This window comes from Trichosurus vulpecula, chromosome 2 (assembly GCF_011100635.1).
Source record: "Trichosurus vulpecula isolate mTriVul1 chromosome 2, mTriVul1.pri, whole genome shotgun sequence".
Taxonomy (NCBI): Eukaryota; Metazoa; Chordata; class Mammalia; order Diprotodontia; family Phalangeridae; genus Trichosurus; species Trichosurus vulpecula.
In genome coordinates this window covers 141327959-141343630 of record NC_050574.1, presented here as the reverse complement: position 1 = coordinate 141343630, position 15672 = coordinate 141327959, and the positions used below count along the sequence as shown (strand labels likewise).

The 15672-nt window shown below is 38.5% G+C and overlaps 1 protein-coding gene and 1 pseudogene across 1 annotated transcript; one reads left to right on the top strand and one right to left on the bottom strand.

Annotated features, from left to right (window-relative positions):
- The first annotated feature begins 3974 nt into the window (after nucleotides 1-3974).
- On the top strand, nucleotides 3975-4875 carry LOC118840260 (28S ribosomal protein S36, mitochondrial-like). Its single transcript, XM_036747745.1, has 2 exons — nucleotides 3975-4075; nucleotides 4668-4875. Exons 1-2 carry the CDS (start codon nucleotides 3975-3977, stop codon nucleotides 4873-4875), a joined length of 309 nt encoding a protein of 102 aa, XP_036603640.1.
- On the bottom strand, nucleotides 4147-4614 carry LOC118840259 (annotated as a pseudogene).
- Nucleotides 4876-15672: the final 10797 nt, after the last annotated feature.

The window sequence follows — 15672 nt, the reverse complement described above, 5'->3', positions numbered from 1 at the left end:
ATTCCTATTTGCATTGTGGAAAACAGAGTTTGGAAAACACTGACTTAGAAATCTAGACAAGTTATATTATAGATTCCTTTCTTGTAGAAAAGCAAACTGAAGTTGAGAAATGTTGAATCAGTTGACCAGGCCCACAGAGACTACAACTTAGCTTTCTAGACTCCCTAATAGTTTTCCATTATGTCAGTCAACAATTGTTTATTAAATGCCTAATATGTATGAGGTTATGCTAAGAACTAATGAGGCACAAAAATAAAATATAGTTATCCCTTACACATTGAGACTTTCCCCATTGTGGTTTCGATGTGTCACAAGTTGGCATAAGAAATTAAATACTTCTATCTGGGTTTTGTGCTGGAGGTTAGAAAATACCTTGTCAGCAAGGGATCATACAGGTGTTATTGCTTCTGGACAATGCCCCCAGCTACCCAGAACCCCATGAATTCCATGTTGAAGGCACTGAAGTCATATACATGCCACCTAATGTAACATCTTTCATTCAGCCTCTTGATCTGGGGTAAAACAGATATTTAAGAAACACTACAAATGCTACTCAATGGTTATTTTTTTAAAATGTCTTTTGTTATACATGAAGTACATTCAGTATTATCCTCTTCAAATTTGTTTCATTTTAAAAAAATCATTTCATATTTTGTATTTCTTTTTTGTACAATATTTTTACTTATCATTGACCTACATATAGCCTATAATCAAATACTTAACTCAGATTTTACAGTAAGTTGCTGTAAATACCCCCATAAAAGAAAAAGAAAAAATTCAGACTTCTTCTCTGATATGAAGGGAGGGCCAAAAAATTTTATGTGGATTTTCCAGATTACAGGGTGCCATCCCCCTAACCCCCATGATGTGGAAGCAATAATTATAGTCCCTGTCCTCAAGGAACTTACATTCTATGGGGGGAAAAGGAGAGAAAAAAAGGTATATAAGTGCAATCAAAAATATAAGAAATCTTTATTTTGAGGTGGGAGGGGGTGATGGGGGAAGGCAATAGGACCTAGATGAGATCAGAAAAGGATTTATGCAGCATTTGAGCTGAGCCTTAAAGGAAATTAGAGATTTTAAGAGTCAGAGGTGAGGCAGGACATTCCAGTTGGGGGAGGCAACAAGAGCAAAGGCACAGAGATATGATCTGGAGTATCAGGCATAAAAGGAAGTTTTTGGATATGGGAATCCAATGTGGGAATTTATTTTTCTTGACTCTGCATTTTTCTTGCAAAGATTTGGTTTTTCTTTTTCTTTTTCCCCCAGTGGGAAGTGGGATAGGAACGAGAGAAAATAAGTGCTTGTTAATTATATAAAAAAAGAGTCCAAACGTTTACTTCTTAAAAAATCTATTAAAAAGAAGGCCAAGTTTACAGTACCACATAGTGTATGGAGGAAGTAATAAGGCTAGAAATTAAGGCCAGGTTGTTAAGAGCTTTAAGTGCTAGAGAACTTTACATCTAATCCTAAGGATAATAAAGAGCTGCTGGAGTTTATTGAGTCAGGAAATGACATGGTTAGATGTGTACTTTAAGAAAATCACTGGCAGCTATGTGGAAGATGCTGCCCTGAGGAGCAGTATTTCCTTCAGTCCCAAGGGATCAGAGCCCCTGAGAAGCAACAGTACTTGCAGATACAAGGGCTCAGGAGGCCTTCCTTAGTAAAGACCAGGAATACAGTGACCACACCTCCTTCTGAATCACACCACCTTGGAAGAACTGAAAAATTCCAAACCCCAAGAACTAGTTCTGAAAACAGCAGTGCAAAAAGCCTGAAGCTTGGAACAGCAACTCCACCCCACCACCACACTGGGAAAAAAACCCAACTTTAATATAAAGTTCAAAATCAAGAAATAGCCTAGAAAAATGAACAAACAAAAAATATTCTTACCATTGAAAGTGACTATGGTGACAAGGAAGATGAAGACACACACTCAGAAGCAAATGATGTCAAAGGAGTAATAAATGAAAACCCCCAAATATAAACTTTTGGGGATAGAACTCACCATTTCACAAAAATTGCTGGGGAAACTGGAAAGTGGTTTGGCAGAAACTAGGTATAGAACAGCATTTCATATTGTCTACCAAAATAATGTCAAAATGGGTAAATGATTTCTACATAAAGGTTGATAACCTAAGTAAATTATGGGAGCATAGGAAAAGTTTACCTGTCAGATCTGTGGATAAGGTAAGAGTTTATGACCAAACAATAGAGGATCATTGGAAGTTAAATGGGTAATTCTGATTGCATGAAATTAAAAAGGTTTTGCACAAACAAAACCAATGCAGCCAGAATTAGAAGGAAAGCAGGAAACTGAGTGTGTGGGGGAGGGATCTGATCTAGATCTGGTTTCTCAAATATATGGGTAAATGGGCCAAATTTATAAAAATAAGAGACATACCCCAATTGATAAATGGTCATAAGATTTGGATAGGCAGTTTTCAGAATAAGAAATCAAAGCTATCAAGAGTCACATAAAAATGTTCTAAATGCTATTGACTAGAAATGCAAATTAAAACAACTCTGAGACACCACCTCATTCCTATTAGATTGGCTAATTGGACAGAAAAGGAAAATGTTGGATTTTGGAGGGGATGTGAGAAAACTGGGACATTAATGCATTGTTTGTGGAGTTGTGAACTGATCCAACCATTTTGGAGAGCAATTTGGAACTATGCCCAAAGGGCTATAAAACTTTGCATCCTCTTTGACCCAGCAATTCTGCTACTAGGTCTGCATCTCAAAAGAGATTTTAAAAACAGGGAATAGGACCTTCTATACAAACATATTTATATCAACTTTTTTGTGGTGGCAAAGAATTGAGAATTAAGGGGATTCTTATCACCTGGGAATAGCTGAATAAGTTGTGGTATATGGTTACGATAGAATACTACTTTGCTATAAGAAATGGCAAGCAGGTGGATTACAGAAAAACCTGGAAAGACTTAAATGAACTGATACAAAGTGAAGTGAGCAGAACCAAGAGAACACTGTACACAGGAATAGCAATATTGTAAGGATGATCTACTGTGAAAGACTTAGCTACTGTGATCAAGACAGCGATCCAAGGCAATTTCAGAGGATCCATGATGAAAAATGTTATCCACCTTCAGAGAGAAAGTGAATTCTAGATTGAAGCTTTTTTCACTTCCTTTTTCTTGCTTTTATTTTGTTTTGTATTTTTGCAACATGACTAATGTGGAAATATGTTTCTGTAACTTCACACACATAAACAATGTCATATTTCTTGCCTTCTCAAGGCCTGAGGTAAGGGCAGGATGGAGGGAGAGAATTTGGAACTCTAAATTTTAAAAAATGAATGCCAAATATAAATAAATGAATGAATGACTAAATGAATGAATAAGAAAGCCAGACAATCATACAGTTACTAAGTTAACAAAATCTCAGAGTTGGAATGGACCTATTTGACTTGCCATCAGTGAAAAAGAATCCTCACTATAGCATCTGTGATAGGGGAGCCCTCCAATCTATTTAAAGACCTCCATTGAAGGGAAAGCCACTAGAGCATTAGGCCTAGTGTCAGGAAGACTTGAGTTCACAATTGGCCTCAGACACTTGTTATTTGACCCCAGGCAAGTTACTTAACCTCTGTTTGCCTTTGTTTCCTTATCTGTAAAATGCAGAAAATAAAAACACCTGCCTTCCCAAGTTTGTTGTGAAGATTGAATCAGATAATAATTGCAAAGTACTTGATGTAGTGTCTGGTACAGAGAAAACAGTATAAATGCTGTTATTTTTAGGAAGATCTGAGTTCCAGTCCATGCTCAGACACTAGATTTGTGACCCTTGGCAAATCACTTAACCTTCTTCTACCTTAGCTTCCTCAACTGTATGAGGATAATAACAGTATCTACCTTCCAGAGCTGTTGTGAGATTTAAATAATGTATTTGTAAAGTACCTAGCATATAGTAAGTGATGGATAAATGCTTGTTTCCGCCTGTGGGTCACCATGGGCAGCAAGAGAGCGCTGGCCAGCCAGGTCGTGCAGGTAGTCAAGCCACATACTCCACTAATAAGGTTCCCTGACAGAAAAGGCTACCCCAAACTGAATGTACCAGGATCTTTTTTTTTTATACTGGAAAACTTTTTATTGTAGGTGCAGTGGGATAGCTGGACATAGTTTAGATGATTCCAATTTTGTTGGCAAGATCTAAAGCATCATAGTCTGGAGCAAGTCAGACATAGGCTTTCTTCTCTCCATCAGGACGGATCAGTGTGTTGACCTTGGACACTTCGATGTCATACAGCTTCTCTACCACCTGCTTTATCTGATGCTTGTTGGCTTTGACATCCACAACGAAGACTAGGGTGTTGTTGTCCTCAATCTTCTTCATAGCAGACTCAGTGGTCAAGGGGAACTTACTGATGACATAGTGATCCAGCTTGTTTCTCCGAGGGGCACTTTTCCAAGGGTATTTGGGCTGCCTTCGAAGTCTTAGTGTCTTGGGTCACCGAAAGGTGGGGGATGTTCAGATCTTCTTTTTGTGGCTGTGGATACCCTTCAACACCGCCTTCTTGGCCTTCAAGGCCTTGGACTTGGCCTCTGTCTTGCGGGGGACAACAGCTTCCTTCTTCGCCTTTGGCGCCATCTTGGGGGAAAGGGTCTTCCGTGGTGCTTCTCACAAGCTTATAGAGCTAACTCTGTACCAGGATCTTTAAAATCATCTGTGCTTCTATCTCACTCTTCTGTAATATCACAGCATGCTGCGGGTGATAAATCATCAGGTTTGCCAATGTATCATGGTCTACCGGATACTGCTGAAATAGTAAAAACATTACCTCAGAAATACAGGAGGAAACTCATGTCTCCAGAAGAGATTGGATTTATTCAACATGGAGGTCCAGAGTAATCACTGACAAGCCAATTATTTATGATTGTTAGACAAAGAGTGGTTATCTTCACAATAAAAGCCTTCAAAAATGAAAAAAACAAATGCTTGTTTCCTTCCTTTTTCTTTCCTCCAGAGGCAGCTCATTTAATTTTCCACTTAGCTGCAAAGAAGCAAAGTCTTCGAATTAACAGTATTTTTAATAAACATAAATCCCTGAATTTACCTAAAGAGTTGAAGAAGTCTAGTTCCTCAAGCTAAATATGCTCAAATTTCATGCTCTAAACTTTTGTCTTGACAGAGAAGGATCACAAAGATCTTTTATACCTGCTCACCTTTTATAGTTAGTTTCCATAAGCTATGGGGAGATGGCAGGCTACAACATCATTACCCAACCCAGTGAAAACAGTTCAATTGGAAGACTTAAGTGTTAACTAGCTAAAAGCAACCTTAAGTTGCCATCACAGGACTTTCCCGATTTCTTGTTGTGAAGGACAGTTGAAGGGTAGCAGATGCAAAAGCAGATGGAGATAAATCTCAGGAGGCCTGAACTACAAAGATTCATTTTCATGCTTTGTAACTGTCTCAGGAAACATCAGAATGCCTGATTTAGAGAGATTTCTGGAAAAGAAAGAGACACTCTGGGAATACACTGTTGAGGGTAGACTTCCTTGAATAAGTGCTTTGAATATATCAAATAATTATATTTATTGCTAACTAATTATAAAGTTACTCAATATTCGCAAAGAGAATAGACACTGGGTTTTAAAACTATATATATATATATACACACACATATATGCATGTATGTGTCTATATATGTGTGTATGTGTGTGTATGTATATGCACAGGTGTATATATATATGTATGTATGTGTATATATATATGTATGTATATATATTTTAATTTGTGTGTATGTTTGTTGAATAGATCTAAATTAACCCATCTTACAAATGGGCAAAATTGGCAGTTTAAACAACCAACAAAGAGCGAGGCAGCCAGGATCTAGGCATTCAAGGCCTTTCACAGTATGCCTCCTATCTACGTTTTCAGCTTTTTCTTCATATTCTTCACCTTCATGAACTCAATGTTCTAGCCAAACAGAATTCATACTCTTTCCTGAATTCATTATGCTGTATTCCTCTGCCTACCTCCATGCATTTATAAAAGCTGCTTCTACTCGTCTGGAAGTATTTCTTCCTTGTCTCAGCCTCTCAATACCTTCATCTTCCCTCAGGGTCGAGCTTAGATGCCACCCTCTCTAAGAAGCTTTTCCTAATCTCCCCAGTTATTCGTCCTCTTTGGCGCTTCCAATTACCTTCTCTTAGCACGTTCCTGGCACACAATAGGCACGTAAAACATGCTTTTTGATTGATTGCAGATTTTATAATTTTTATCTCTCTCTTACTCCCCATCCCTCACCCAGTAGAATGTAAGCTGCTGCCGAGCAGCAACCTGTTTGTCCCTATCTTTGCAGTTTCTGCACTAAGCACAGTGCCTTGTGGTCAGTGATTAATAAATAATTGTTGAATCAAACTGAAGGAAACTCTGCAATCACATATGGGGATATAAAATACTGATATAAAATATCAGGCTGGAAGGAGTATTATAGTAAAGTTGGAAGGAATCTTATAGATCATTTCTAATCCTAAGTTTACCTTGCAAAGGAGGAAACTGAGTGTCAGAAAGGTTGAGTGATTGTCCAAGGTCACAGACATAGCTCTCTAGTTGCTGAAGTGAGCCTGAGAGTGTTTCCAAGTTCAGAGCTCTTTTCATACCACCATGCATGTATAGCAGCAATGTACCCTGAGGTGCTTCCAGCTTTGAGGGACTGTGATTGTCCCACATTCAAAAAATTTCTTCAAAACATTTAGCTGGGTCTCAACTTTCCCTCTAATTAAAACAAGTGCCTCTTACCAGCAGCTTATGCCTAAAATGTTGTAAAGAATTTTTAGTGATTCCTTGGACCCTGTGGGACAGAAGATGGTGAAAGCAGAGAAGGGATTGATCTTGAGAAGAAGGGAGGAAGTTATCCTCAGAGATAGGCATGGGAAGCAGTCTAAGGCTTGAGCTGTATTTACTCTTTGCTCCCATTCCTCCACACAACTCCAGTGAAAAGGGGAACTGGTAGGAAGAGGAGGAGGGCAATTAAAGTAAGTAGCTGTCAGCCTAGCATTCTAATATTTACTCATTATGTAGTAGATTGAGATTTGGACTTGGAATAAAGAAGAGCTGGGTACAAATCCTGTCAACTTAACTTCAGTGAATATAAAATTCTTTATAGGTAATTGGGATATAGGGGCAGCTAGGTGGCGCAGTGAGTAGAGCACGGGCCCTGGAGTCAGGAGAACCTGAGTTCAAATCGGGCCTCAGACACTTGACACACTTACTAGCTGTGTGACTTTAGGCAAGTCACTTAACCCCAATTGCCCTGCCTTCCCCCTCCAAAAAAAAGATAATTGGGATACTATTAGTACCTACCTCATAGGTTGCATTAAAGCTCAAACTAGATAATTATATATAAAGTGCTTTGCAAATGTTCAATTGTAATGTTATTGTTTTAACAAATTGTAATAAATGTTATTGTTTAAAGTTTATTAATTGCTGCTTCCCATTCAGCAAACAGAAAATATGATAAACTTTTTGGGAGTTCTATTGAGCCTCTCCTAAGTGAACTTTTCCTACAACCTGGGGGCTTTTGCATTGAGTTAAGAACCCAATTTCTGGGTGATCCTTTCCATTTCATTCTAATCCTGTAGTTTGTAGTAGCTCTAGTGAAACAAATAACAGGATCTGTTTCTGAGATTCCTTGGTACTGAGACTCGACATAATGTAGCTCAGCGATTCATCCACAACTTAAAGTTGAAGAATTACCTCAATCAGGTTGAGTGATTTCAGCCTTGCGAAGTGGTGCGGTGGATAGACTTCTGGATCTGGAGTCAGGAAGACATGAGTTCGAACCCTCCTTAAGACATTTATTAGCTTTGTGACCCTGGGTAAGTCACTTACCCCTGTTTGCCTCAGTTTCCACATCTGTAAAACCAGCTGAAGAAGGAAATGGCAGGCCATTCCAGTATCTTTACCAAGAAAACCCCAAAAGGGATCATGAAGAGTCAGATATGACTGAAAATTACTCAACAACAGTAGCAACACATAAATAGTATCAGAAGTAGTGCTTGGCTAATCTTCCCTCTGTTTGCGTATTGTCTCTCCCATTAGACTGTGAGCTCCTTGACGTCTGAGGCTGTCTTTTGCTTTTCTTTCTATTCTCAGCACGCAGCACAATTCCTGGCACATTAGGTGCTTAATAAATGCTTACTGACTGATTTCAATCCATGTGTTCCTGACTCTAAGAAAAAGGTCATCTGGGGAAGCTGAGAAGACATTTATTTCTCTTCAGTTTCAGCATAACATTTTGCTTTTTTTTTTCCCCCTCAGAGGTTTAAAAAAAAAAGAAAAGAAACTTCATTATAGCATAATACTATAAGGTTATTTTACACAGTGGAATACACATTTACATTTGTGTGCATTTATGTGATAGGCTTATATTTCCACATATTAAAGTTCAATTTACATTATAAACATCACCCTTAATGGTATTTTAACAAAGTGTTTTAAGTTGTTTCCTTCAGTTAATGACTTAAAAAGAAGAATGGGGTAAATAACATACATTTACTAGAACGAGCCATTGGAGATCTGGATAAATGACCCGAATGTGTTTGTCTTAACATTCCCATTCACGTAGATTTTCCCAATCAAATAAACTGTGCACATCTCTCTGAATGTGTAATCAAGGAACTGAGCACCAGGGGCACTTTTTTCACATGTAGCATCCCCTATATACACAGGCTCACACCTCAGTTGGTTGTTAAAAAACAGATTTTAGTCCCTTGAATGTGCATTTTATGCAAATTTAAAAAATTACTACCATTGTTTCTAAGCCCAATTACTTCTCCAGCATAAGGCGTCTGTTTATTAAACACAAAGATGACACCAAATTCTAAGTTTTATAGATAACTGCTTGAGTCTTCTGTGCACTGGGTAATGTCTGAAAAGTTGCTCAATGTGTGTATTTCATAGACTATGCTCCTCATAGTTCTTGAAGTCAGGAAGACCTTGGTCAAACTCTCATCTCTGGTAAATACTGGCTGATGAGACCCTAGATCAGTAACTTAGCCACTCTGGGCTTCCAGAAATTCTCTGGGTCAGGAATTCTTTACTTTTTGTTTGTGTTATGGATTCTTTTGGCAATCTGGTAAAGACTATGGACTCAAAAGAATGTTTAAATACATAAAATACATAGGATTACAAAGGAAAAAATGATTATATTGAAGTAGTTATCAAAATGTTTTTAAAAATCATAGACCACCCCCTGAAATCTCTATAGACGCTTTGATGTCTCTAGACTATGCCCTAGGTGTACCTCTTAAGGCATAGTCAAGTTACTTTGGGAGAGGGAGCTCCCAAGTTGGAAAAATGGATTCTCATCCACATTGATGAATTCTCCCAATATCTTAATCCTCCAAAGTAGAGAAGGGAAAGGAAGGGAAATAATATTATCTCATCTGATACAACTTTGTGAGGTAGGTGCTATTATTCGCATTTTACATTTGAAGAAACCGAGGCAAACAAGTTAAATGACTTGCTTAGGGGCAAATAGGTGATAAATGCCTTACTATGCCTTTCTGCTCTCAATCCTCTGTATCACCTAGATTCCTCAAGAATTAAATTATTGCAGATTTTCAAAGGAGGTATAGAAAGTCCCATTTAAAAAAACTATAGTACCAACACTATAAGAGATGATCATCTATGTCAAATTAGTTAGATATAAAGAAAAATATAAAAGTGACACATTGCAAACTTGCATACCCACATGGTTTTGATAGGCTAACTTTGGTAATCAGAATTCTGGACAACTCCCTATTTCAAATCCCTCATCTGTGTCAGGCGTACCATTATCCTTTCAGTCACATAAGGCTCTAAACTTTGAATCTTTCTGTCTTATGTTCAGATTTCCAGATAGGATTTTAGATGTGACAGAGTGAGGTTAACAATCAGATCTTTTCATTCTGGTCACAGAATTTTCCTTTCCATCGTGTTTTGTATGTGTAAGTTGCCTTTAATCCTTAGGTGTTGATCATAATCGAGTAGAGTCAGAGATCTAAAGTTATATCTGACTACTGCGTGAGCTAGAAGACTTCTCAAGTGCATAGTGTTCTCTTCCTGCCTAAATCACCTCTTTTTCTAAGACATGCAAAGACAGCTTCCTTACCAAGGTTGCCAGGACAATCAGCAGATCTTAGGAATATGCCCCAAATTTCTGTGGATATTGTCCCATGGTGGGTCCAGTGAACAGTGCTTAGAAATATCATTAGCATTTGGTCCAAGCAAGGAGACTTTGGGGAAAAAAATCTGGGCTGACTTTGATAGGAGCTTTAACCACTAGAAGGAGATTAGGGCCTTTGCTTGGGAAAATTACTCCATATGACACCAGTCTGCCAGGTGCTTCCTTAAATAGCCACTTGTCACTAGGGCAAACTTCAAAAATAAATCTGCTCATCCGCTGGTTTTTTTTTGCAATTGCTCATCAAGGCAACTAACAAAGCATGGTAGCTGATCAAGAATACTTTTTTTTTTTTAAAGAAGTTGATGCAGGCATTCACATTTTCTCCCATTCCTTAAGGTCAGGAATTATTTCTTTTTTCTTTTTGTTTTTGTAACCCCAAGATTTAGTACAGTGAGGGGCATGTAGCAAGTCCCTAGTAAATGTTTGTTGTTTGATTTAATAAGTATGCTAAGGTGAGGTTCTTAGCCAGGTAATTCACACTAGGTAAATGTGCTAAAATTAAGATCAAACTGTTTCACAACCCAATCTCATAAAGAATTCATTCAAAAAGCATTATTAGCATTTATTAATCTTCTGTGTGCTAGTCACTGTATAACAGAAATTTGTTGTGTATATTGGTCATGCATATTAGCATATAAGTTAGAGAAGAAAGAGTTATTATGTCAAACTAGAAAATAATGCAGCTAGGTTAGTTTTGGGAGGAGAAGGGACATTTTGTTTGGCATGAACCCATTCCTAATTCCCTTCCATTCCCTACCCCAGCTACAAGTGTCTTCTCCTCAAATTTACCTTATATATAATTTGTGTATATTATATATCTCTATAAGTATAGACAGATGATATATGTATGTGTATGTATGTTGTATGTATGTATTTGTTGTCTGCCCCAGACAGAATTCAAGAAATGTTTCATTTTTGTCTTTATATCCCCACAGTCTGTTACATCATAAGTGCATAGTTATTATTTCTTGGGGGGTTGACTTATGGATGCCATTGGAGTATTAGACTTGGAGACAGGAAGACTTGGGTTCCAGAATTAATCAGCTATATATTCCATGGGCAAGTCAATCAATGTCTCAACCTTTCATCTATTATGTCCTCTGTAAAGTGGGCATAATACCTGTAGTACCTAACTCAAAGAGCTGTAAAGAACAAATAAGGTAATAGACATAAAATTCCTTATAAACCTTAAAGGGACAAATAACCATTGGTATTTGTTGTTGTCACTGTCATCATCTTCCAGACATTCACTCCTAACCTGTGATGAGTTTGTTTCCTATCACTGATGATTCTGGAATTTGGGAGAGTCCAACTTGGCGTTCCTTTCTTTTCTTTTTTAATCTAATCACCCCATTTTAGATAAAAGGAAGTATAAAAAATGGTATAGATTAGTCCTTATTGCTGAGATATAAAGGCAGAATTCTTTCCTGTCTTTGTGGCAGCTTTCCTTGAGAACAGCTCTTTAGACCTATTAAAAAAAGGTACAGGGACTGTTTTCATTTTCTTTTCACTACCTTCTTTCTAAGTGCACATATTCTAATTTCTCCCAGAATGATTTTTCAATTTAAAATGTTATGAGACAATTTAATGAGAACCCAGCTTAAATTGTACTTTACTGTGGGCTACAGAGTTTTTACTTAATGGAGCAAAGGGTCGATTTAAAGTAAAATGATCAAGCCTTTCAGAAAGCCCACAACAGAAGGTGACCTTAGTCTCCTGCAGAGAAATTAGATTTCCCTATTTGATACCTTTGTGTTTTATTATGGGGGAAGTGAATATATTTTAAAATAAAGCTTTTCTTTCTTTGTTTCACCTTGCCACTGGGTTGCCTTTCTCCCAAAGCATCATAAGCTCATTTGAAAGGCACTATTATAAACAGTGGCAATTTTATTGGTCTCATTATCTAGCTAATAGTTTGGATCTAGACTTTCAATTGGTGGGCTGGGTAAGGGGACTTACTGAATAACTGCTTAAGTTGTCCTGTAATTTCCTCTTTCAGTTGTCTGTTTATGCTCTAAAAAATCCAACTGAAGAAGTAGTAAGAAACAATAGTGGGTCCAGAAACAGGAAAAACCTTTAGTTTCAGTAGCAATAAAGAGGAAGATGGCAGAGGAGAGGCAACAACCCAATGCAACCCAACCCAACTCTTCTAATATTCCCCTTCAAACAACTTTAAAATAATGCTTTAAATTAAACTCTAGAGTGACAGAGCCAATGAAAGGTCAAGAGGAGACATTTTTCCAGTCTAAGACAACTTAAGAAGTTGGCAGGAGAGGTGTGTGACATTAGGGTAGGGGCCAGCCTAGAACGCACTCTGTGGCAGCACCAGTGGCAGGTCTTGGAGGTGGGTGCAGCAGCAGTGGGAGCATCATCATCATCATCAGGATTCTCATCCCAGAGATAGTAAGGGGGGTGGTCAAAACAACTGGTCAGAAAGAGATTACAGGGGACCTCTGCTGGCACTGGGTGCAGGGCCTGGCAATATTTGGCAACTTTATTGCCTATACTCAGTCCTGTGCCACAGTTCCAAGGTAGAACAGTGTGCTTGTGGTCAGTCACAAGGGAGTGAAGGCCCTGGTCTCAGTTCCAAGGCAGAGAAGAGTGCTAATGCTTGCAGCTGCAAGGGATCAAGGGTCTTTCCTGGGTAAGGCTCAGGAAGCTGATCAGGAGAGCAGTGATCACAGCTCTCCCTGGCTCACACCAACTTGGAAGCACTGAAAACTTACAGAGCCCCAGAGCCAGCTCTGAAAACAGCAACACAAAAACCTGGATGCTTGGAACAGTGCCTTGCTCCCCTCACCAAGTGAGCAGAGCCCAAGTCGATTATGTGAAGATGGTTTCAGAAAAAAAAAAGATGGCCAAGAAAGAAGGATGTACTGGGGAAAGGGGGAAAGAAGAGGAAGAATGGGGAAAAAAATCTCACATCAAAGAGGCATACAAGGAAGAATTTTTACAGTGTAGAGTAAAACTGGGCTGAGGTGAGAGACAATGCTTGAATCTCACTCATTGAAAATGGTTCACAGAGGGATATGTAAATACACTCATCTGGGGTTAGAAATCTATCTTATCTAACAGAGAAGTAGGAGGAGAAGGGGATAAGAAAAAGGGAGAGGGTGATATAATAGGGAGGATAGATTAAGGGAGGAAATAGAAGCAAAAGAGACTTTTGAGAAGCAACAGGATAAAGAGAGAGAGATAAGCAAAAGAAAATAGGAAGGAGGAAAATATGCACTAGTCATAACTGGGAATGTAAATGGGGTGAATTTACCCATAAAATAGAAGTAGATAGCTGAATGAATTGGAAACCAGATTACAACAGCTAGCTTTAATCTTCTACAAGCTAGCTTTAATCTAGTCCTCCAGCTTTACAGGACAACACTCCCACTCTTGACTCAGTCGAACTGGTCTCACACTTAACAGTCTATCTCCCATCTACATGCCTTTTCACTGGCTTTCTCTAATGCCTATAGTCTGCTTCATCCTTAGTTCCACTTCACAGAATAATCTCTCTTCCTTTCAGATGCAGTTCAAGTATCACCTTGTACATGAAGTCATTCCTGATATCCCCCACATGCTAGTGCCCTCCCTCCCAAACTACCTTGTAGTTAACTATTTTGCATTTGTTTATATTTTTTCTTTATATTTCTTTATATACATATACATATATATATGTATATATATATATATATCCTTGTCTCCACTAGAATGTGAGCTTTTTGCAAGTAGAGATTGTTTTATTCATTCATTACATATGTATGTATATATGTGTGTATGTATGTGAAATGCTATTTGACATTCAAAGCCCTTCATAACCTAGCCTCCTTCGACCTTTCAAATCTTCTTACACTTGACTCTCTGACATATGCTCTTCAATCCAGTGACACTGGCCTCCTGGCTATTTCGTGAACAAGACACTATCTCTCAGCTCTGGGTATTTTCTCTGACTGTCCCCCATGCCTGGAACATTCTCCCTTTACGCTTGACTACTGACCTCCTTGGCTTTTTTTTTAAGTCCCAATTAAAATTCCACCTTCTATAGGAAGCCTTCTTAATTCTAGTACCTTCCCTCTGTTATTTGTTTCCTATTTGTCCCATAAATAACTTGCTTTGCATGTATTTGTTTACATCTTGTCTCCATTAGATAGTAAGCTCTTTCAGGGCAGAGACTATCTTTTACCTCTTTTTATATCCTCAGCACTTAACACAGTGCCTGGCACATAATAGGTATATAATAAATGTTTATTGATGATTGATTGGTGCATATTAGGTATTTAATAGATGTTGATTGACTGAAATGGATGATGAATTTGAGAGAAAGAGGCCATGTTATCTTAAAAAGTTTATGATTCCTAAGAATGGGAGTGCTTGGCATAGTCATGTGTGTTTTCTACAGTTTAGGGAAACAAATTTCGAAAACATCAGAGATGATGAGTATGACTTACAAAGGGATGGGAAACTCCAGCCTGCATTGCGTGATAATGAAGAATCCTCTAACTGGCAGATGAGCTAGAAAAGAAAGCTCTTGGACTATCCTAGGCTCTTGTCCTTTATGGCTTTGTTCTGAGAGGTGGGAGAAAAGACAACTGCCCTGACTTCCGCTATGAGGTCATAAACACATGTCCTTTCTAGGCAAATCTGAGCCTAGAAAGCTTTCCCCACTCCTGTGTTTCCTTTCTTTGATTAGGTGACCTTGTGAGTTCAAAAGGTCATTATCCACTAGCACTCTGGTGGTGGCAGTAGCCTCACTGTGTTGGTTGGGCTGCAGTATCTTCAGGAGAGAGAAAGCAGAAAGAGGAGGAAGCCATGGCAACTACTCAAGTGCCTTTGGACAGAATGACCACCACCGGGGGAGGGGCTGGTTCTGGTTTGTTTTTTACCAGCAGAGTTGATCTGACTGAGCTGAGGGGAAATGTGAAATGCCTAATTGTACATTGCAGGAGCCATAATCAATGTCAGGGTTAAAATTGTCCCTGGGAAATTGGAATGGATGGTTTAATGAGCTTAAAATAGAAAGGAAGACCAAAACCCCCTAGTTAGAAAAAGAGTCCTTTAGTAATGAACTTGGTCTAGCCACCCCATAAGCTGGATGTAGCAGAAGGTGTATATACCCTAGCCCCTGAAAGTCCTTCTAGCAGTTACTCTGTGTCAGACTTCTGTCTTACTTGTCAAGGAGAATGATCTTCTGAGTACAAGTAGAACTGAGAGAATTGAATTCCAAAATAGAGGAAATAGTTAGTGAACACCTATCTGCTATTAATGATATTAAGTCTTTGGCCTTAATGAATTACCTCATGGGGCGTGGAGAGAATTTCCAGATATGATCACTAATCTTTAAGGAATTGTAGAAGAGGTGAAATACAAGAAGACAGGGGGCACACAATTGTTGCCTCAATTTTTAGGGCCCTTTTGTAATTGGCTGATTCACCCTCTTACAGGCTCTTTTTAAAGGTGCACACAGAGCCTGAGGAACT

Excerpts from the sequence above, each read along its gene's own strand:
- LOC118840260 (XM_036747745.1), top strand. The coding sequence starts at position 3,975 with ATGGGCAGCAAGAGAGCGCTGGCCAGCCAGGTCGTGCAGGTAGTCAAG. Across the intron at positions 4,076-4,667 it reads AAAGGCTACCCCAAACTGAA|TGTACCAGGATCTTTAAAAT; the intron begins TGTACCAGGATC and ends TAGAGCTAACTC.